This window comes from Xiphias gladius, chromosome 23, assembly GCF_016859285.1.
Source record: "Xiphias gladius isolate SHS-SW01 ecotype Sanya breed wild chromosome 23, ASM1685928v1, whole genome shotgun sequence".
Classification (NCBI taxonomy): domain Eukaryota; kingdom Metazoa; phylum Chordata; class Actinopteri; order Istiophoriformes; family Xiphiidae; genus Xiphias; species Xiphias gladius.
The window spans coordinates 12832965-12854274 of NC_053422.1; the positions used below are offsets into that span (position 1 = coordinate 12832965).

The following is a 21310-nucleotide window of genomic DNA, read 5'->3' on the forward strand; positions in this document are numbered from 1 at the left end:
CCTTTGTGGCAAAGCAATGATCGATGTAATAGCCACAAAATTTTTGTGTTATACTATTCTTGTGCAACAACCGGCCTCATTCTGTCTGGCTACAGGCTATCCTTTTTAGAGCATTTTTAAACAAATTGATTTATAAGTAAAAACATGTTGAACAATGTATTCTTAACTGCACTGACTGATGTAATTATATTCAGAAATGTCTCCTTGAGATTGGGGGTTTTCAGATTAAACTGCCAAACAGTATATAGAATAATTAGGAATGACTGCGCCTCAACCAACCACAACGTTAAAAGTCTACTTACACATTAATGCATCCGTAATAATAATCCTATAATATATATATATTATGCAACACCATCAAATGAGCCACTTCCTGCACATTGAATACTTTTACTTGAGATGCTTTAAGTACATTTTGCTGACAGTACTTTTATAATTTTAGGTGTCAGAATGCAGGACTTGTAATTGACTATTTTTCACAGTGTGGTACTGCGCATTTAACGTAAATAAAAGATCTGAATACTTCCTCCACCACTGACAAGCAGCAACATTACATAGTATGTACAGTAGGAAATGTGAAACTACTGTATGATATTTGCACTATAAACAAAAATACCAGAACATTTTTGACCTAATCTGTCGACTAACGTAGACAAATGTGAATTTAAGAGGCCACTGAATGGTAGATTTGAGGACAATTCTTGCAACACGTGAGTTCGTGTGTTTCTGACAGAAATCAGTCCTGATTCTATAGGTTGTTTGATCTCATGGGAGGTATCTGCAGGTCTTGAAAAGTCTTAAAACGCATAGAATTCAGTTTCTTCAAAACACGGCCTTAGAAGGTAAGTCAAAAAGTTTTCAATTTAGTCAACAAAGGCCTCAAATCTTGCCTCGTCTGCTGTAGGCAGTAAAGTTAGTTCTAACATGTTTTGTATGGTATTGCCACGAGACGTTATACACCTATGTACTAAAAGTGGGATTGTTGTGACAGTGGATTGTGCTGCAATAGGCGGTTCCCTTTGTTTTGTTTTGGGTTTTTGTTGTTTTTGTTTTTTTTTCTTAAATGGAGGTTCAGTCAGCCCATTGGACTGAAGCTCTGTCAATTCTGCTATCTACACGGAGCTAGGACACTTATCAGGTCAGAATGAACACATAGAAGAGTTTAGCAAAAAGTTAAATGAAGTAACATGAATTACTCAGTCGTATTTGGTTAAGTCATCAGTCCATTTGCTGCGGCTTATCCGATCCAGGTCCTGTTAATGTCATTTCTTTTTTTAAAGTGATGTAATAAGTAATTCTAGGCCATATCTTCCTTCCTTGTTTTACATCATAGTTTCATATTTTGGTTGGAAACGGGTATTAAATTCCGTTCTGTGTGGTATCAAAAACCATTTAAGTTAAACCCTGCGGAAACCCCGCTCATAGTGAATGTAGGTCATAGTTTAAATGCTTTGTGTCAACAATGGCAACGGCTTTAAAATAAATTAATAATAATAACGATAATAAGAAAACAAAAAACAGCTGTGCCTCAGTATGACTCAACCTCAGCTGTGTATATAATAGCATCATGTTATCCTCTGTCGAAATTTGTGGATTCAGCTCCAGGCTTGATGTGTCATTCTTGTCGCTTGTCTCCTGCTCCTCTCCTCTCGCTGGCTGTAGCCTACCGGTGCCTCTCCTCCTCACAGTGAATCTGTGTCTCCTCTCTCCCGTCTCTCTCCTCCTTTTCCCTGCTCTCTTCTCTCTCTTCTCTCTGCCCCCCCCCCCCCCATCTCTCTCTCTCTCCCCCATCTCCCCTCTCTCTGCCCCCCCCCTCTCTCCCCATCTCCCCTCTCTCTGCCCCCCCCCCTCTCTCTCTCCCCCATCTCCCCTCTCTCTGCCCCCCTCTCTCTCTCTCTCCCCCCTCATCTCCCTTCTCTCTCTCTCGACGCGGTGCCGTACAAATATCTGCTATAGCGAATTTCGTCTCGCTTGTTTCCTTATATGGTGATCAGCGTCGCGGCCCGACCCCTCCTCGCGCTGGGAGCGAGGCGCGTGCACTGACCGCCGCCGCCGCCGCCGCTCGCCGTTCGCTTCCATATTTGGAAGTGAGTTCAACGAAAACCGCACGGAGGGGAGGGAGGGAGACAGGGAGGGGGAGACGGATCTAGAGAGGGAGAGAGGGAGGGGACGGATGGCGGAGAATTTCCTCCCATCCTGAAACCCGCTTTGCGCCGGGCTGAATGTCGGTCAAAACAGCAGCACAGCAGCTTTACTTATTAAACACTCCTCACGCCACTGGTGGAATAATTAATAGCACGTCGTCAAACCAATACTCAAATTACACTGCCGTTAACAATGATACACACATAGCATGCAAATACACACACACACATATATATAGATATATATAGATATATATATAGATATATAGATATATATACATACACACACACACACATGGTTTGTTTTTAAAATAGGTTGCAATAAAGGTATAGTTGGCCACGTAAGCTTCAGTCATAGTCTTCGTAATTCTAAAGTATATCAAGCATTACTAAAGCACTGCTAAATAATTTCATCGTATATCTGATAACAACAGTGATATGTGGGTTTATTCAAATACTACACAAACACATGCTCCCATAATGCTCTCCGCTACCGGTTTAGTATGTTTGACTTGTTGTCGCATGCTGACCGGCACCGCCAAAGGTGATAAAATTACTAATAGAAGGCGCAGATATCACTGGGAAAAGAAGTAGTAAAAATACAAAAATAAAAAAAAAGGTAAAATACTAGTCTCCTCAAACGGATGCCAACCGTTGCCGGGGAGAAAAATATTATTGCTTCGTTGTATTACCTGTTTAATCTCTGTATATAAGACATTGAACTGAAGCTAATTATTAATTAGATTAGATTAGATTCACAGGGGATTAAATGCATTAATCAATAGTAAAAACCGAGCAGAAAATAAAAACAGCCGGGCGTTCGTGGTTAGGAGTAGGTCGCTCCCGCTCGTGATCGAGTCAGGGTCGCGCTTATAGGCGCGTTCACGTTGCGTATCCAGTGTCTGAGCGCGAGCGACAGTTGACCATCACAGCCCATTCAGTTTCTACTCAGACGCTGAACAGTCTTATCTACAGCAATGGTAGGTTTAACGCCTTTTTTGTTTTTTTTTGGAACAACACCTTGTCTTCTAGCTGGTTTCACTGCCTCTTATGCACTTAATCACAAGATATAGGGAGGTTTATGGTCAATTTGTGTTTTATTTTGTAGATGATGGTATTGGTTTTTATCATCAAACATAGCGAGCAGGTTCTGTGCCGCAGGAGCCGCTGCTAGCACGGGGGCTAGGTAGTGATGAGGTCCGCTTCGCGAGGGGGTGGACAGCTAGTAATGCCTTCAAGAGAGCACGACAAAGCCGCAAGCTACATTCATCATACCCAGCGAATTTACCGTGCGGTATTTTCCACAAGATTGCGATAACAGACCAGATGAACGAATAATGGTCCCAAACAACTGGCGCCATTTCGTTCATCTGCCCGTGTTTCGCCGACATAAAGCCAGTGTACAAAAGGCCCTGTCTGCGTTAACATCCACACCGTCGTCATGAGGCTTGTGAACAGTGTTTTCACTGCATCATGTTCAGGTTATTTCAACTCACCTCGTCGGTGCTTCCACGGAGGAGCAGCGCAGCGCCGGCAGGTGCAGTAGCGCCTCGGGGCCACCTAGCTAACGGAACGCTATTGTTAGCTGAACTAGCTAACGTTAGCAAACGCAGAAAATGACACCCATTATGGCTGGCGCTAGCTGTGATTTTCTTGTTCTTTGTCCGTACACGGCTCGCTAGCAAACGGTATTTCAGGACTCTGGTTGACCACATGCCCAAAATCGGGTCGTTTTCAGCCCACAGTTATTTTAAATATACAAAATGTAGGTTTATAGCTGAGTTGCGTTGTGACAGTAATTGTGTGAATTGACAGACGAATGGTCTGTTTGAGCAGTTTTGCCTTATATAGCAAGCTAGCGCACACATGTGCGTGTGCTGCATTCATGGCCCCACCCTGAATTTGGTGCAAAGACCATTTTCTTTGGTACCGTACTATAACTGATCTGCACTCGGATTTCATTTACTGCCATTTGCGATCTGAGAATTTTGCCAGGTATCTACTCGGATGTAGTTAATATTTGACAGGATTGTCACCGTTATGTAACGCCTAAATGGCAGTGATGGATTCGCTAGCTAAAGCTAACGGGCCGCTATCTGGATCTCCGTTGCTGCGCATCTTTTTTTTTTTTTTTTTTTTTTTTTTGGTCCTGTCTTAGTTGCGCATGTAATTTGTACAGTAGTTTATACATACTGCGTGGCCGTCACCCCATTAGACTACCACACAATACCAAGAGGGAATTATTAACAGATGCCTCTGTTCATTCATACATAGTCATCACACATACGTGAAGCATACAGATACCGGATAGGGCCAGAATATACGTTGTTTTTGTTTTTTGTTTTTTTGCATCACAGCAACACATAAAATAACTTTATTATTATTATTATTATTATTATTATTGTTATACATTTTATTTATAACATAGTTTTTTTTTTTTTAACATCAAGCTGTGTTGTCTATTGTCTTTCATTGCTGAGTCTGCACCGTTAACAACCTGATATCAACTAAATCTGCGTTATGCATACTTTCCCCTTTCCCTATCCAGAGGTTTTCTTTTAATTTTTAAAATTTTTTTTTTTTTTTTTTTTTTTTTTTTTTTTTTTTTTTCTCTCTAGTGGTTGAAGATAAATTCATTAGGCCTGTGTTTCAGGGTAATAGTCTGTGAGCCTGTAAATCTTAGCTGTTACTGTGTGTAAAGGAATCGAAGACTTGGATTGTGACTTGATTTTGTATTGAGTCACTTGAACCTTGACTTCTGTAAAAGAAAAGTATTCATGTTTCAGATCAGATAAGGTCGGAGCTTAGTGATCACCATAGTGACATTAGCCTGCTGCCACAACTAAAAAATAATCAAAATGTAAACATTTTCGTGGCAAATTGTGCCAAAGAACGAATTGGAAACATACTTTATTGACTTAAGTTATGTAAGTCATGTTTTTGTGTACAGAAAAATTATAAGTGCAAAGGATATGGTCATAATTTCTCAGCATCACGATGGAGGAAGACTGCAGTGAGAAATGTGTCGTGCTGACTCTTATGCAAAAAGAGTATCGATATACTTCAGCAAATACTTTTGAAACGGCTGTAACAACAAGGATCATGGAAAAATATCACAACGCTTATTTTATTGATGGCGGGATTAAGGAAGTGGTTAAGGTTGTTTGGTAGTTAATCATTACTCTAAAATTCATTGTTATCGCTCACAGGCCTTTAACACCCTGAGCAAACATACAGTGCCTGCCCCTGCTGCTTTGCAGTAGAGTTCCCTTTCCGTCTTTCCTGCCCCATTATTTCCTCCTTTTTTTCCTCCCTCAGTGTTCTTTTTTCCATTAACACATTGCTGGTAGGTAGCAGTTTTCTTCCATCTTCTCATGAGACTGCATTTTCCTGTGGAGTGCCTTAAACAGAGTCAGAAGACCAAACAGAGTGAGTTTATGGAGCAGCTGTGACTCGGCGTTGTGACTTGTACTCTATATTTTAACAGAAGCCCCATTGTCTGTGACTGAACCCTGCACTGAAATGCTTAATTCCTGACCACACCCTCACCCACATGGTCATCTTTATGGTGGAGATACATGGCTTCTCCCTCTGCTTGCAGATAGAACTTATGCAATGTTTTATACGTACTGGCCCTGCCCCGGTCACACAGATTGGTGGCGTACTTTGAACAAGCAGGTCTGGCCACATTTTATTACTATTCTTCAGTATGCTTACAGCCTGACCTCATACATAATAGATGGAACTAAAAGGCTTTACTGACTGTTGATGTGGTGATGTTTTCATTTGCACCAATTGTACTGGCAGTTTGATGATTTTCAGATTGCATTACACAGTTGAACTCTTCCAACACCATGGCTAACAGCTTGGCACGGCCACACCTTTGCATTTCAATCCTTATCCGTCGTCCTCAAAAGAAGCATTCCTGCTGTGTGTGTGTGATAGTCACATGCCGCCCTCTCAGGCCCCTTCTCCTGTTTCATGATGTCCGTATTTACTGTACTCGACTTGTCACTTCTTCCCTGTTGAACACGATGGCAACTGCTGTCTTGTTTAGACAAAGATGTCACTGTGCAGTAGAGCTGCAACTAACAGTTATTCTGTTATTCTGTCATTTATTTGATAGATTCATCATTTGGTCCATTAATAGTCAGGAGATGGCAATATCCTAAAGACCAAATTGACATATTTAAGGTGCTCATTTTGTCATACCGTTTAAAAGCCATAGATATTGAGTTTAATATCATACACAACTAAGAATACTATCACATGTTAACATTAGTTGCAAAGATTAGTTGATTGACTAGTTGATCAATAGAAAATGAATTGGCAAATATTTTGATAATCGATTATTTGTTTTTTTAGTTATTTTTCACACTAAAAATGTCAAATATTTGCCATCTGTAGCTTCTCAAACACGAGGGTATGCTTTCTTTGTCACTCATGATAGTAAACTGAATATCTTTGGATATTGGACTGTTGGTCAAGACAAAACATGTGAAGCTGTCACCTTGGTCACCAATTTTAGTAGGCATTTTTCTCTCTTTTCTCTCATTTCATAGACAAAACAATGAATCGGTTAATCGAAAAAATAATTGGAAGATTAATCAATAATGAAAATCGTTTCACATTTTGAAAAGCTGCAACTGGTGATTTCTTGGCATTTTTGATGACGAGACTTAAATGATTATCAGCAGCTGATTAATCCATCAGTCATTCAGATCAACTGGAACTTTTTTTCAAACATTTTATCCTTAGGTCATTTTTTAAAAATCAGTCCAAAGTGAGGGAAAACAATTAAAAGTGTAGCAATGCATTTTATACTTGATCTAAAAAAAATCATTAGCCTCCAAATATATATATTTTTTTTTTTTTTTTTTTTTTTTTTGGATTAAACTGGGTTGTATACTCTGTTACTATATTTGAAGTAAAAGCAGCTGCCCACATTAAACTGTAAATACATTAGGCTCTGAGTCAACAGATTGTTCTCTCCACAGGCCTCCGGTGTGAAAGTCACAGATGAAGTTATCGCAGTCTTCAATGACATGAAGGTGCGTAAGGCTCAGGCGAACGAGGATGAGAAGAGGAAGAGGAAGAAGGCCATTCTGTTCTGCCTGAGCAAGGACCTCAAGAACATTGTTTTGGATGATGGCAAAGAGATCCTGTTGGGTGACTTGGGAACCACCGTCCAGGACCCGTACCAGCACTTTGTGAAGATGCTGCCCCCAGACGACTGCCGCTACGCCCTGTATGACGCAACCTATGAGACCAAAGAAACAAAGAAGGAGGACCTGGTCTTTATCTTCTGGTGAGGGCAGCCATTATCAGATGTTGAAGGGTTTATGGACATCATGAAAACATTTGGCTATAATCACTTTTTTTTTTTTTTTTTTTTTTTCCCCCCTTTCACAGGGCTCCAGATAATGCTCCCTTGAAGAGCAAGATGATCTATGCCAGCTCAAAAGATGCTATCAAGAGGAAATTCGAAGGCGAGTCTGAGTGTATATATGTATAATACAGTATAAACAGTTTAAGAATCGTCAAGCTGCAAACACATTAATTTACTTAATGTGAAACTTAAAGCTGAATTAATCAATATCTTTCTATGAACAGTTGGTAAAATGTGGAATTGCTCTCAGTCACAACCCCACAGCAAATTAACACCTGACTTTACACTTACCCCCAGCTTTGGCGTCTTTCAGCTCATCGTTTTGGTGTTACGGCCCGCCACTTACCGTTCACTCTCACCGCTCCTCATAGCGGGGCGGAAAGCTCTTATTAACCTACTGTACATGGTGTGTCTGCTGTTGGAGCAGGTGAAGTTGGCAACGAGCTGGTGAACAGTGGGACGTTAAGCAGCTAAAGAGCCTGATATTTCCCTCAGAAATGATCAGGTTTTCTCCTAAACTCTGAGCTAAAAGGAGAGTGAATATTTAACCTTTTAAATTTGTTAGCTGGCCAGAGACATGACTACATATGAATGTTAGTGATGCTAATGTCTGCTGGATATGTAAACAGGAAATTAGTACATCAACATAATAGGATGATAAATGTCAGTGTTGTGTAGATGGCTTGTTTCGCTGCCCCCAAGTGGACAGAAAAATTAGTTTTAAAATCTCTAAATGCATAGACATAACCTTTTGCTTAAACTAGCCATCCTCAGTCTAATACCTTTAGCATAGACATTTCTTTCCTCTGATAACTGAACTTGACCATTTAAAACACAGGTCTAAAGTCTACCAAAACACAGGTGGCTCTATTTTTTTTTTTTTTTTTTTTTTTTTTTTTTCCCTTCCTTCTGTGTTTGTTCGTTTTCTAGTGAGGATTGAAATCCTTACTTAAATTTCATTTTAAACATGACAGTAGAAGTACACCTCCCGCTACTAATCAGCCTGTTGGTTGTAGCCATCTCACATTCAATTAATTGTTCGTTTTGACCAAGTAGGCCCTCAGAGCCCTTTCATTGTTCACTGTTATTTGTCTTGTCACTAATGCTGCTTTTCACCAGGAAGTCTTAAAAATGAATATCAAAAAACGTTCTTCCATACCTACAAACGTTTGCATCTGTCCCACAAGCTATGATCTTTCCAAAAATAACAAGAGTTGCCCTCCAGTACCTCTAAATCCCACTAATCGACATGTTACATTGCCTATTCTTTTAAAGAATACCTGACGGTCTATTGACATAACCCTTCTTTTAATAGAAGCAATGATACCATGAGATTTATTTATTTTGTATAAAAACTTATCAATGTGTAATTCTTCCTCCCCCCCCAGGTATTAAGCACGAGTGGCAGGTGAACGGTTTGGAAGACCTCAAAGATCGGCACACCCTGGCAGAAAAGCTCGGCGGCTCGTCAGTAGTCAGCCTGGAAGGATCCCCTATATAAATATTACCCCCCCCCCTCTTCCTCTCCGGCTTCGATCGAGGCCTTTCAGACACATCTGTTGGGTTTAGCTGTTCATTCCAGTGTGGTTTGGAGAAGGGCAAAAGCAGAACCAGCACCATTTGCGGGACTCTCGGGGAGGGATATTGTGGGTGGGTTTGGGGTCAAGTGACAGTTTAAAGAGGAAAAAAAAAAATTCCACAAATGCTGACTGTCACTCCAGTTCAAGCAACATAAAGGATATGAACAAAACACACACACGAAAAAAAATATTAAGATACAACTGAGGAAGGATGATGATGATGATGATGGTGATGATAAATACACATATTGTTCATGATTAAGGACAGGGTTTTGTTCTTTCCGGGTTCCATTTGGAAAAATTGCAGAGAAAGGGACAGGCAACAACTTTTAGTTTTCCAACCATCAAATACTGACAAATATAATCGTTCCTACTACTTTTTTTTTTTTTTTTTTTTTTTTTTTGGCCAAACTTCTAGTTAAGTTCTGTAAGTGTGTGTGTAGTTGACTCTAGATGTAGAATGAACTAATTCACTCTTGATTGCACAACAAAAACCTTCTCTGGGGAACACGGTTAAATATATATATTTTCTTTTTTCTTTTTTTTTTTTTTTTTTTTTTTTTTTTTGAACATGCAAATTCCAAAACTTGAGTGATTCCTTTTTATTTCCAGTTCCGGGTCCAGAAAACCATGGCATTTGATGTAGTAAACAGACAACATTCCTTGTACGTGTTAAAACCAGGATCTCCTCAATCTAAAAACTTTGATGTTATGACAGTCTGATGGGGATGTGTATATGAAAGACCAGCGGTCAGAGTTTAGACTGAATATTGAATGGTGGATGTTTTGTATCGTCTCCTTATCTCTAATAAAAAGCATTAAACTACTGACTTGTTCTGCTTTTTTTTTTTTTTTTTTTTTTTAAACCAATGTTTTGTGAAAGCAAACACTAGCTGTTGGCCTTATTTTCTCAAATGTGGTATTTCAGGTTTTGATCATCTGTCACGCATCGGATTGGCGTCACTTATCTATAATAGCATCATGGTTAAGGTGAACAGAAAATGGTAAAATAAAAATGTCCTAAATCCCAGGTTGAAATACTCACATCTCATTTTGTCCAACTAGGTCTAAAATCCAAAGAGAGTCAGTTTATTGTCACGGACAACAAAAAAACTAACTATAAACATCCAAAAAGTTGGAGCCAGGTTCTTTGGCATTTTTGGTTGAAAAAAATAAGTAATTGTTGCAAATTAATTTCCTGTCAATTAAATAATCAATTAATTCAGCTTTAAATTCAATTTAAACCAAGCCGAAGCACATCCCTGGTGTTTTGGCCCATTGATGCTGCAGTACCTGTTAAGACCACAGGAGGATACCCCAACACCACTCCTGAAACCAGACACGAAGACAAATACTTATAAATCTCTGTTTATTAAAATATAATCAAGCTTTTTTTTTTTTTTTTTTTTTTTTAATAAAATTAACACTCCATCTCTCCAGTCCACACTGAGAAGAGCAAACTGTTTGCTGAAATGTTAGGCATCAGTGGTTTTCCATAAACTATTGTCAGTTCTTTATTCTGTGCACTCTATAGCTGTGTATCTATCAGAATGCAGACAGTGACAGATAAAGATGAAGGATCCTTGAAGAGCTATCAAAATTACCAAATCATACCTGGAAAATAATCTGCTGTTACTGACACACACTGCACACACAAGGAAAAGTGTTTTTTTCCCCTCACGTAAAAAGTGGTTTATGTTAATACTGTGGAAACACTGACTGTGAGCAAAAAACATATTACGAGATGCCATGGGGATGATCTCACAGGCAGATTTGTTTAATAGGCCCAGAGATTACGAGGGGCAGATTAAACACAGGAGAGAAAAAACTCAATGAAGGGGGACTGGATCCAGAACTAACTGCGTAAATCTGCTTTACTGGTGTATCACCAAAGGTTGATATTTTTGTATGGATTTAATTCTGTTTCACTCTTCCTTTTTTAGGTGGAATAAGACATTTCACCCTGTTTTTTTTTCAGTCAGTTTGTGCTTTCTTCTGTTTTTCATGGTATACTTTCAAAACCTCCTTTTGTACTACTTCTGTCCCTCTCAGTCTTGGACACAGTCTAGTCGGTTCCCATGCACCCAGTAACAGATCTGAGCGAACTTCAGAGGAGTGATGCGCACGGCCACGTTGTAATCCCGGTTCTCCCCGTCTATCTCCAGCCACTGGTGTCCGGAGAAAATGCCAATGACCTTCCTTTCCCAACGCTCTAAGCTGTTGTCCCATACTCTTCCATACACTCCGGAGCCGCTGGCCCCCGGTCGGGCGTCACAGTGCTGGTATATCAGGTCACTGGACTCCTCTTCCACAGGACAAAATCTGTACACCAGCTCCCCGGGTCTGTCGCTGTCAAAACCAGAGAAGTGGATGCGGTTCCCTGCCAGGTCATTAGAGGAGGGAGCCACAGAGAGGCGCATGAAGGGACGTCGGTGAGGCCAACGCAGCTCCAGCAGGGCGTAATCAAAGTCCATGCTGACCTCCTGAGGGCCCTGGATCCACCCCTTTGGCACACGGGTGCGTTTCACCCTCACCCAGCGGACCAGAGGCTTCTTGGCCGAAGTGAGGTCGGCTTTTGTGCCATTGATGGATGGAGTGATGAGGAAGCCCACCCTGAGCTTCCTCGCCCCCTTAACATAATCCTTCCCATCATGCACACAGTGGGCAGCTGTGAGGACATGCTGCTGGGACACAAGGACGCCGGTGCAGCCGGTGGAGATCCGCACGGCTGTGGAGAAAGGGTAATCCAACAGGAAGTTTTCGCCCTGAATGTTAAAACGGCCGTCTGCTCCATAGATCTGCCGCCGGACACGCTTGTGTCTGGGCTTCACTCTGGGTCCTCTCTTGGGTGAAGGGTGAGCGAAGAGACGGGCATCACCCTCAGACTCATCCTCACCCTCCACATCCACAGTAGTGAGCGTGCGGGAGCCGTCATCGTACAGCGTCTCAAAAGCCAGCTTCTCGGTCAGCTGCTCATCCCGCTCTCCTCTGTGGAAGCAGCTGGAGTTGCAGTGAGTGGTGAAGTCCAGCTGAGTCTGAGCGCTGAAGCGGGAACGGGTGAGAGGTGTCGGTGTGTGAGGGACAAATGCGGGGACGTGGGCCGGCGGGGGGTGAGGAGGGTGCAGGAAGGACAGGGTGAGGGGGAGGAGGAGCTGGAGGAGCAAGAGCAGGTGAGTCAGGAGGGAGTGCTCGCGTGGCCTCATCGTGGTGACGGAAAAGACTGCAACCACACAGAAAATAAGCACATATGTGAGTGGAACATCTTACCAACTTAGCCTTGAGAGATTGCATGAATTCCTACGTGTTTTTGAAGAAATCATCTGTGGAAAACATTCCCAAGTAGGCTGTCTGACAAACAAACAAAACCCTAATAAATCTGGAATCTCTCACAGTTGATTGTCGATTGTAAATCACAGCGCCTTATGCTTGCAAAATCTAATGCTGCAGGCCTGAGTTTCATCTGGTGTGGTGAGGCAACAATGAACCTTTTGTTCCTATAATATAGATTACCAGGAAAACAGGATTTCAGCCTGACAGGAACAAACAAGTATTTTAATGTCAGTTTGGTACAAAAAGGCACAGGAGAGGTTCAACCATAGAGGAAGCAAAGTGGCCACAGGCATAGCTGAAAAGCCAGAACAAAGCTGAGTGATCAACGCTCTAGAAGGAAAAGAAAGAAATGCAGTTTATGCTTAACTGAAACAACATTTTTTAAAAATAGCACCAGGATATTGTTTCCTAGACACGATGTACGACACAGAAAGTCTGGGCTATGGCAGACTGAATAGTTGAACAAGAGGCTGGGAGGTTACGATAAAAACCCTCCAATCAAATATTTGTCAAAGCTCAGAGGTAAGACGTTGTTTTCCATCAAACATTAACTACTTCACAGTGTGCGTGGGGCTTTCGGGGGCAGATTAGCAGGGACAAGGAGATACTCGATCCCCTCACAAGGCTGTGGACCCGGAGGCACTCATGGCACGAAGAGAGCAGGTGTGTAGAAAGTGAAAAAAAAAAAAACAAGTTGAGGCAAAACAGAGCATTATTACTAACAAAAGACAGGGTTGGGCCCGTCCCCACACCTGTGTGCTTTTGCATGTTACACTACAAAGGAGGCAGAGTTACAAAAAGGAGCAGGGAAAATACACATTTCAAGCAGGCAGTTAACACCAGCTACAGAAGATCCTGAGAGGTAAATTGGATGGTGAAGAAGTGGCAAACTATGACATAAAACCTGTAGTACAACTGATTTAAAACAATCCAAGGGATACGTTTATGACCAAAATATCAACTGCTATTAACCAGGCTGTGGTAAGATAGATGCAACCTAAGTGACTTTGGGATGTCAAACCATGAAATGACTGGGCTTCCAGAGGCAGTTTCACTGTTGAAACACAGTATTCGACTCTTTAGACAACATTTTCGGGCTCTAAACCAGAAACCACGGCTCTTCCTAAGGGTTTAGAGTTTCATTCTGATGAAAACCACAGCGAAACGATCCAGAGGACAACCCTGTACAAAAGTAACAACATACTGTATAACTGGAGGCGAGATGGAGGGAGAGCACTGGTTTTTTGGGCTGCAGCACTAACTTGGAGCCTGGACACTGGGATGCCACTTTGAGGAGAAAAAAGCATTAGGGCATATTAATCTTTTCACAGATATTGTACTGCGTGTAAGAGGCAAACTACAAAAAGGCTATTCTTTGTGTACAGAAATGACACAGGAAGGTATGCAAAAACACTGAAGTGGAAGACTCCCTGTTCAGCATCTAAGTGTAATTTTATCCAGTCTCATCTATGCAGCAGAGTCAAATAAAGTGCAGCCCACTTTAACATACTGTTATAAAACATGCAAGCACAAAGTGGGGATGTTTGAGACCAGGGACTGTGAGGAAACGGATTTGAGAGATGAAAAACACCTGAAACCTCATACAGAAGTGCCTCATTTAATCTCTGACCATCATTTCATCCAAACAAAAAACAATTGTCTATATTTAAATATAAAAGCTGTGAATGCAACAGTGGTTTTGTGTCCCCAACTGGCGGTTTGTGGGCATCCCAGTAAAGACAGGCCAGGGGGAGGGGGAACCTTTGCCCTGTCTCTGCTGGGATGTCTAAAATTACAATTCCCAGTCAAATCACCAAATCTAATACCTTACCTCCTGATTAGAGATCGATGGTCCGTGTTTACATCCCAGTCAACCTTTCCCCCCCATCAGACGAGTCCTTCAGGATCACTCCCCTGGTTGTCCTCATCATCTCAGGCAGGTACTTCGTCCCTCCTCTCTGTCTCCGTCTTCTTGCCCTGTTCGCTCTTTTACGGCGGGTTCAAATAAAGCTCCAGATGCTGTCCTCTGAAACCCGCCCAGCTCGGACACAGAGCCGCGAATAAAAGTCTCTTGTCTGAGGAGAAGTGCTTTCTCTCTGCCTCGCGGTCCTAGCGCCCCGCCTCCGCCCCTCCCTGCCTCCTGAGAGGGGACACAGTGTTTGGCCGCCGGTTTCACATCAGCCCTCAGTTACAGCGTGTTCTCGCACTTTATGCGCGTTTTTACATCCATAACGGTTAGACGGTCTAGAAAATGCGCTCAGTGGCGCGCAGGCCTCCGCCAAGACCACTGTCAAACAACATGCACCAGACTTCAGAGTAAAAAAATAAAATTTATAGTGAATGATCTGGATCAACACCAAAAACCTACTGGGTTTTTTTTTTTTCCTGGCCCATGCTCCATCCCTCAACTAAATTTGGTCCAAATCGGTTCAGCACTTTTCGCGGAATCCTGCTGACAAAAAAACAAACAAACAAACAAACATGGCCGATTATATAACCTCCTTGGTGGAGTTAAGTGGTTTGATACTTATTTAAGTCTTTACACCAAGTATATATGGAGAGATATTAATGAAAATAATGTCTGTGTGTAAATAAACTAAGCTAATAAGATTAGCCAAATTGCCTACAGTCATGAAAGTGGCTCTGTGAGACGACTGACCCTAAAACACACTAACACACTCATAATTACAATTCTAACATGTTAAGCATGTTTACCATGTTCACCATCTTGGTTTAGCATGTTGGCATGCTAACATTTGCTATCTAGCTTTAAACACCAAGTACAGCTGAGGGCATGGGAAAGTCATTAGTTTTGCAGGTATTTGGTAATAAACCTGAACATGCTAACATACGAACATGCTCATAAAAAAAATGCTAACATGTTTAGCAGTTACATGTTCACCAGATATTTTAGTTACTAAACTAATTAGTACTAAACACAAAGTACAGCTGTGGTTTTTGGTGGATATTATTAATTTAATAATTTTGGCAAAAATGTCAGTAAGTTAAGATACTATATGCTCACAGTGGCAATGCTAGCATGCTAAGCGGGTATATTTTTAACTATGTTCACCATCTTAATTTAGCATGTGAGCATGCTAACATTTGCTAATTAGCATTACACACAAAGCACAGCTTAGGCTGCTGTGAATGTTATTAGTTTTCCAAGTATTTGGTCAGAAACGTCAACATATTAACACATGAACATGCTCGCAGAAGCAATCCTAACACGTTTAGCAGGTATATGTTCACCAGATATCTTAATTTAACATGTTTGCACGTTAATATATGGTAATTAGCACCAAACTCAAAATACAGTTGATGCTGATATGAATGTTGCACTTAATCATTTGTTCAGAATCAATATGCTAACATGCTAACAATGCGCACAACAATGATGCTAAAATGCGAAGCAGGTATTATGTTTACCATGTTCAAGAGATCGTAGGTTAGCGTGTAGCATACTTATATACAGTGAATTCAGAAAGAATTCGGACCCCATCACTTTTTTCACATTTTGTTATGTTGCCGCCTTATGCTAAAATCGTTTAAATTCATTTTTTCCCTCATCAATCAACACTCAATAAACCATAATGAAAAAAAAAAAAAACAGAATTTAGAATTTTTTGCAAATTTATTAAAATTGAAAAACTTAAAGATCACGTTGACATAAGTATTTAGACCCTTTGCTATGACAGCATAAGGCTGTCACATAACAAAATGTGAAAAAAGTAAAGGGTTCTCAATACTTTCTGAAAGCACTGTAAGTAAATTACCGCTAAACACAAAGTACATCTTAGGCTGATAGCAAGGTATTGCAGGTATTTGGTCGTGAGCAAAAGTGTTGTACATGTTACATTTTTGACCTGATGATGGCGCTGAATAAAAAGTTTTGGGATTACCTAAATTATTACAGTTAATCCCAAGGGGAACATGAATGTTGGAACCAAATTTCAATCAATAGCTTTTGAGATGTTTCACTCACAACCCCGCATGTAAACCTCATGGCTGCGCTATAGGAAAAGTCAGGAGGTCACCAAAGTTGTTAAGATTCATCATTTGGGAACTGTGTATGTTTGTAAATGGCACTCAATCCAGTAGTTGTTGGAATATTTCAGTCTGGACCAACGTGATGGACCAAATGACCATCAAGACATCAGCATCCATAGAGCCATTACACCAGCATGGCTAAGAACTCTAATAATTTTGTCTTTATTTTGTTCTATAATAGTTATAAATCTTGCTCTTGAAAATGACTAATTTTATTACCAATTTATTAACATCTATAGCTGCAGATTTGATGGATTAAAACCCTTTTGTGATATCTTATTAACACTATTATTTTCACATCTGTAATGATTATCACATTTGAGTATTCTTTTTAATCAATAAAGTATTGATTTCACTTATAAAATGATAAAAAAAAATGATGATAAATCCCACACAGGTGATGAGATGTCTTACTTTGACTGAGTCAAGTCTTCAATTTAAAATCTAAACAAAGGGTAGCTAACTGCAACAAATATTTTGTGTTTTTAAACACTAAATGATGAATTCAAATTTTCAAAATTGGAACACTTTAACTCTCGGTCAACCATATTTGCTGATTTTGCATATTGTAAATTCATTTGCTGAGTTTTATTACACTGAAGAACCCTAACCTAGCTTTTCAGTCAACTTGCTTTATTTATAGTGAGGTCACATACTAATGCATGTTTAAGGCATTATACCGTCATACTGTGCATATTAAGTCTGTAGTCACTGCAACATTAATAGATTCAACACCCAGCACAGTGAATCAACATGACAGATTATTGTTTTTCCTTTTCAGTAACAAGTCATAAGTGTTTATGGTCATCGTATCAGTATTTGGCACGTACACTGGTAGCCTAAGGTTACACCCAAGCAAGAAAAGTCTCGTTTCTGCCATTAGTGCACTGCAATTATCATGTGTGCCAAGATTTATAATAGATACAAGTAAAGACCAACTCTTAGCTGGCAGGCAGAGGACTGTTTGGGCTTGTCAGCCACAGCATTCACCTCATCCTCTGCTGCCTGACCTTGATCTCCAAGAGGTCTTTCATCTCTCTCTCAGGATCTCTGTGAACCTGTGGAATTTGAGAAGCCGAGCACCGACGCTCCCATGGGGTTTGTTGCAGCCGAAGGGGTGCCGAAACAGAGCTCCCAGTCACAGCGACATTGCTTTCAGGAATGCTGAGGAATCTCCTAACAAGGACACAGGTCATGCTGTCAGCACAGTGTGACCACTGTTGTCCTCAGAGCAAATGTCACCCCAGGGGAAACACCTACGGAACCTGCTCCTCATCCCTGTCATAAAATCTCCGCTGGTACTGTTCCTGCACCGTGAATGGTGTAGTGTTGACAGATTAAGTGTAAGGTATATTCCCTCAGAAATATAGACGGAAATCATTGAGGATGGGGAGGAAGGTAGCAGGCACAAGGCCAGAGAAGTGTAAATGTGTAACTCTGTAAGCATGCTGTGTGTGATGCTGGTATCATTGCATGTCTCTGTGCTACAGAGAGTGAGCACAAGACATTTCCTTTGTGCCTATGTGTCTGGCATTAAGCAACTTGGCCTCTGTTTCTCTGTGGATTCCTCTCTTTCCGTCCTCGTTTCGCTCTTCCTCACAAAAGGTTCTGCTTGTGTTCATTTCCAGCACTGTAAAATAATACAGGACACAAGAAACAGTTACGATTATTAAAGGAGTACTTCAACATTTTGGGGAATATGCTTATTTGCTTCCTTGCTGAGAGTTCGATGAGAAGATTGATACAACTCGCACAACTGCACAGTAAATAAATAGCTAAAGCTAGCCGTCACTTGGCGTAGCTTAGCATGAATACTGGTAACAAAATCAGTCTACAATCACTTCTAAGGCTCCCTAGCTATCACATTATAACTTTTTTCTTTAATCTGTACAAAAACTGAAGGGTAAAAACGATGGTTTGTGGTTTTATGGGGGGTTATGTGTTGGACTAAAAAGTGATGGCACCTGACCTGTATTTCAGCAAACTATATCAAAGTTTCTTACACATGATGGAAACTTTCCAGAAATTTTTTATCAATTTTTCAACCTGTATTAATTGATGTGTATGGTAAGCTGTCTTGCCCAAGAAAAGAAAAAAAAACTTTCAGGGTCCAGTGTCCCACCTGTCTCCTGTCTGTTGTACGGTACAATAGCAGTTCCTTGTCAAACATGTGTTTCGAGGCTCATTCAGTTTTCAGAAGGGGCACCTGAAGGATATTTGACAGTTCAAAGATAAAAATCTGCCTTAGAACAGAAAAAAAAAACTGTTTCTGGTCATCTATCTTTCTTTTCCAAAACCATTTGTTTTCTTGGAGTTCATTAATTTTTTAGGTCTAGGGTCACAGGGGGCTGGAGCCTAGAAACAAGATCCGAGCCTGCTTTGGTTGGTGGAAAAAGTGTAAATAAAGACTCAGAGTGACAGACAATCTTTCTAGTCTATCACAGGACTAATACAGACCCTCACAGTCCCAACTTTAAACTATAAATTCACTTGATTTGCTCTTCTTTGAATGCAACTGAACGCAGCGAGAACATGTCATCTCCAGATGAAATGAAATTCCTGGACTGGGAATCGACCCCGTGACACTGACACACTGATGCCTCTGTTTGATGGTGTAATTTTTTCCCACTGCAGACCATGAGAGCCACATCACAGATGTGTGCTCATTTAGACATGGACACCAGGTGGGACAGTCATTTTGTTGGTCACCCTTTGGCTATTTAGCATCTGGTCAACTGAGTGGGACTTCTGGTTGTTGAGAAGGCCAGATGTGGACATGTGTAGAGCCTTTTGCATAAGTGATTTATTTAACAGCACCCCAGAGAATATGACTTAGACTAAAGAATTAGATTTCAGTACTATAAGGCTGTAATTAAATGGCTACTACTTTTAGAAACTGCTTTTCTTGAATGAGTCCAGATGACAGGTTATGAGGAAAACTACAGGACGAAGTGTCTAATGCCATGCTACTTTGGTGCTTTGACCTAAATGCTACCACCAGTGTGGCAACTTCCTCACAATGACAATGCTAACATGCTTAACACGATGTTAAGCAGGTATAATGTTTACCTATTCACCATTTTAGTTTAGTGTGTAAGAATGCTAACACTCGCTATTTAGCACTAGAAGTACAGCTGGGGCCGATTGGAATGTAAGTGTTAATGTCAATGTTAGCTTTGCAAGTATTTAATTATAAACCAAGGTACTGGACAAATTGGCTTGCTGTGGTGCTAAAGTAAAAGTAACTCATATATACTCACATGGGTAAAACATTTGCTTCATGGGTGAAATATTTATCTTGGTCAGCCTCTCAGTTCAGCATTAGTATGCTACGACATAGAGCCTGCAGGCTACACCAGCGGTTCCCAACCTAGATGATTGGACCTGATGTAAATCTGAGTTTTCACAATTTAATTAAAGGAATAATAGAGAAAAAAATGCTTATTTAGGTTACACAAAATTATAGTGTTTTTTTTGTACAACTTCTCACTAATTGCTTTTTTTTCTTGTGATATAATGGATACTTTTCACCTCTTTTTGCCTTTAAAAAATGTTTAAATGAAATAATCGAGATGACAAAATTACTTAAAACTCACGTGCACATTGAGGCCTTAACCCGTCACACGTAGATATTGCTTCACGTTTAGGTGTCACAAGCCAAAGGTTGCGAAGTACTGGCCTACAGCAGAAGTTCTCTGAGGGACTAGATCTTTTTATTCCATCTAATTCTCACAGATAACTGGCTAAACATAGATGACATAATGCTGTGCTTAGGTATACCCAGTGTATGGATGACATTATAAAGATATGCTGAGTATTAAGTGAGAGCTGCAACCTCACTGCAACCTCACTACTGTTTTCTGGTTGTCAAAAATGATTTTAGGGAAAGTAGAAAGACGAGGCGTGTTGATGGGAAAAAAAACTGTAAATAAAACGTCTTCACAAAATAACTCTGGGAATACATTGAACAACTACAGTCCTAAGATATTTAACAGAGGGAACATTGTATTTTTCCTCAACGTCATGTCTGTCTCTTTAGGTCAGTAACCTCCCTGCTCAACCCCCAACCCTCCAATCCTCAACACTCTTTCTCTGACCCATTCACACACCTCTCACACTTTCCAAGATGATTCATTTATGAAAACAAAAAAAGTGGAGGAAAGGCTGTCATGTTCATTAACATCTGACCACTTTTCGGGGAAGTGAGTAATTAGTTTGTCACCGTATGAAGGGCGAGAGAAGAAAACAAACGAGGGAAAGTGAAAATGAGAGCCATCGGGTTACTGGCCACCTGTGTCACTTGAGTTTGACGCTCCTCATAATTATTCAGTGTTTGTGCAGGATTCCCTAATATATCTCATTACTGGTAGCTGTCTGGGCTGTTCAGCCAGGAGGAGAGCAGCGTGGAGGATTCCAGATGAGTGGGTATGTGTGAGCAGGCATACCTTAAATTTCCGTGGAAATGGTGCTGTGGCACTGAGTCAAGTCAAAACCTGTAATAGCTCCATATTTTACTAACAGATTTCCTCCCTTATATATGTTTCCTCATGAGCAAATTAGGCTGTGTTAAATCATTTTTTACAGCAAGGTAGGGAACTAATACGTGGCCCCTTCTGCCCATTATAATGCCAACATGGTGGGCTGGGGGATCAAGACTTGTATGACAAGCTGTGAGGGCCTCATGACAGTTTCTCTAAGCAAACGTGGATTTATTAACAGAATCACTGCATGTTCTTCTGACTCTTTAATCTGGTAATTGGCTTCAGATTCAAACAAGCCATCTGGAGCTTAAAACAGAAGAATGAACCTTTCATAAC

General features: G+C 40.7%; 2 protein-coding genes across 3 annotated transcripts; one reads left to right on the forward strand and one right to left on the reverse strand.

Moving 5' to 3' along the window:
- The first annotated feature begins 2966 nt into the window (after window positions 1-2966).
- Window positions 2967-9943, forward strand: cfl1 (cofilin 1). Its single transcript, XM_040119378.1, has 4 exons — window positions 2967-3124; window positions 7142-7452; window positions 7557-7633; window positions 8922-9943. Exons 1-4 carry the CDS (start codon window positions 3122-3124, stop codon window positions 9032-9034), a joined length of 504 nt encoding a protein of 167 aa, XP_039975312.1. The 5' UTR covers window positions 2967-3121; the 3' UTR covers window positions 9035-9943.
- Window positions 9944-10506: 563 nt separating this feature from the next.
- LOC120785847 (serine protease 23) lies at window positions 10507-14489 on the reverse strand. 2 transcript variants are annotated; one of them, XM_040120834.1, is made up of 3 exons: window positions 14275-14489; window positions 12708-12773; window positions 10507-12333 (listed from the first exon to the last, which is right to left on the reverse strand). In XM_040120834.1, the coding sequence occupies exon 3, from the start codon at window positions 12314-12316 to the stop codon at window positions 11162-11164; it is 1155 nt and encodes a 384-aa protein (XP_039976768.1). In that variant the 5' UTR covers window positions 12317-12333; window positions 12708-12773; window positions 14275-14489; the 3' UTR covers window positions 10507-11161. The 2 variants fall into 2 exon arrangements, with proteins under 2 accessions (XP_039976768.1, XP_039976767.1); XM_040120833.1 differs by lacking the exon at window positions 12708-12773.
- Window positions 14490-21310: the final 6821 nt, after the last annotated feature.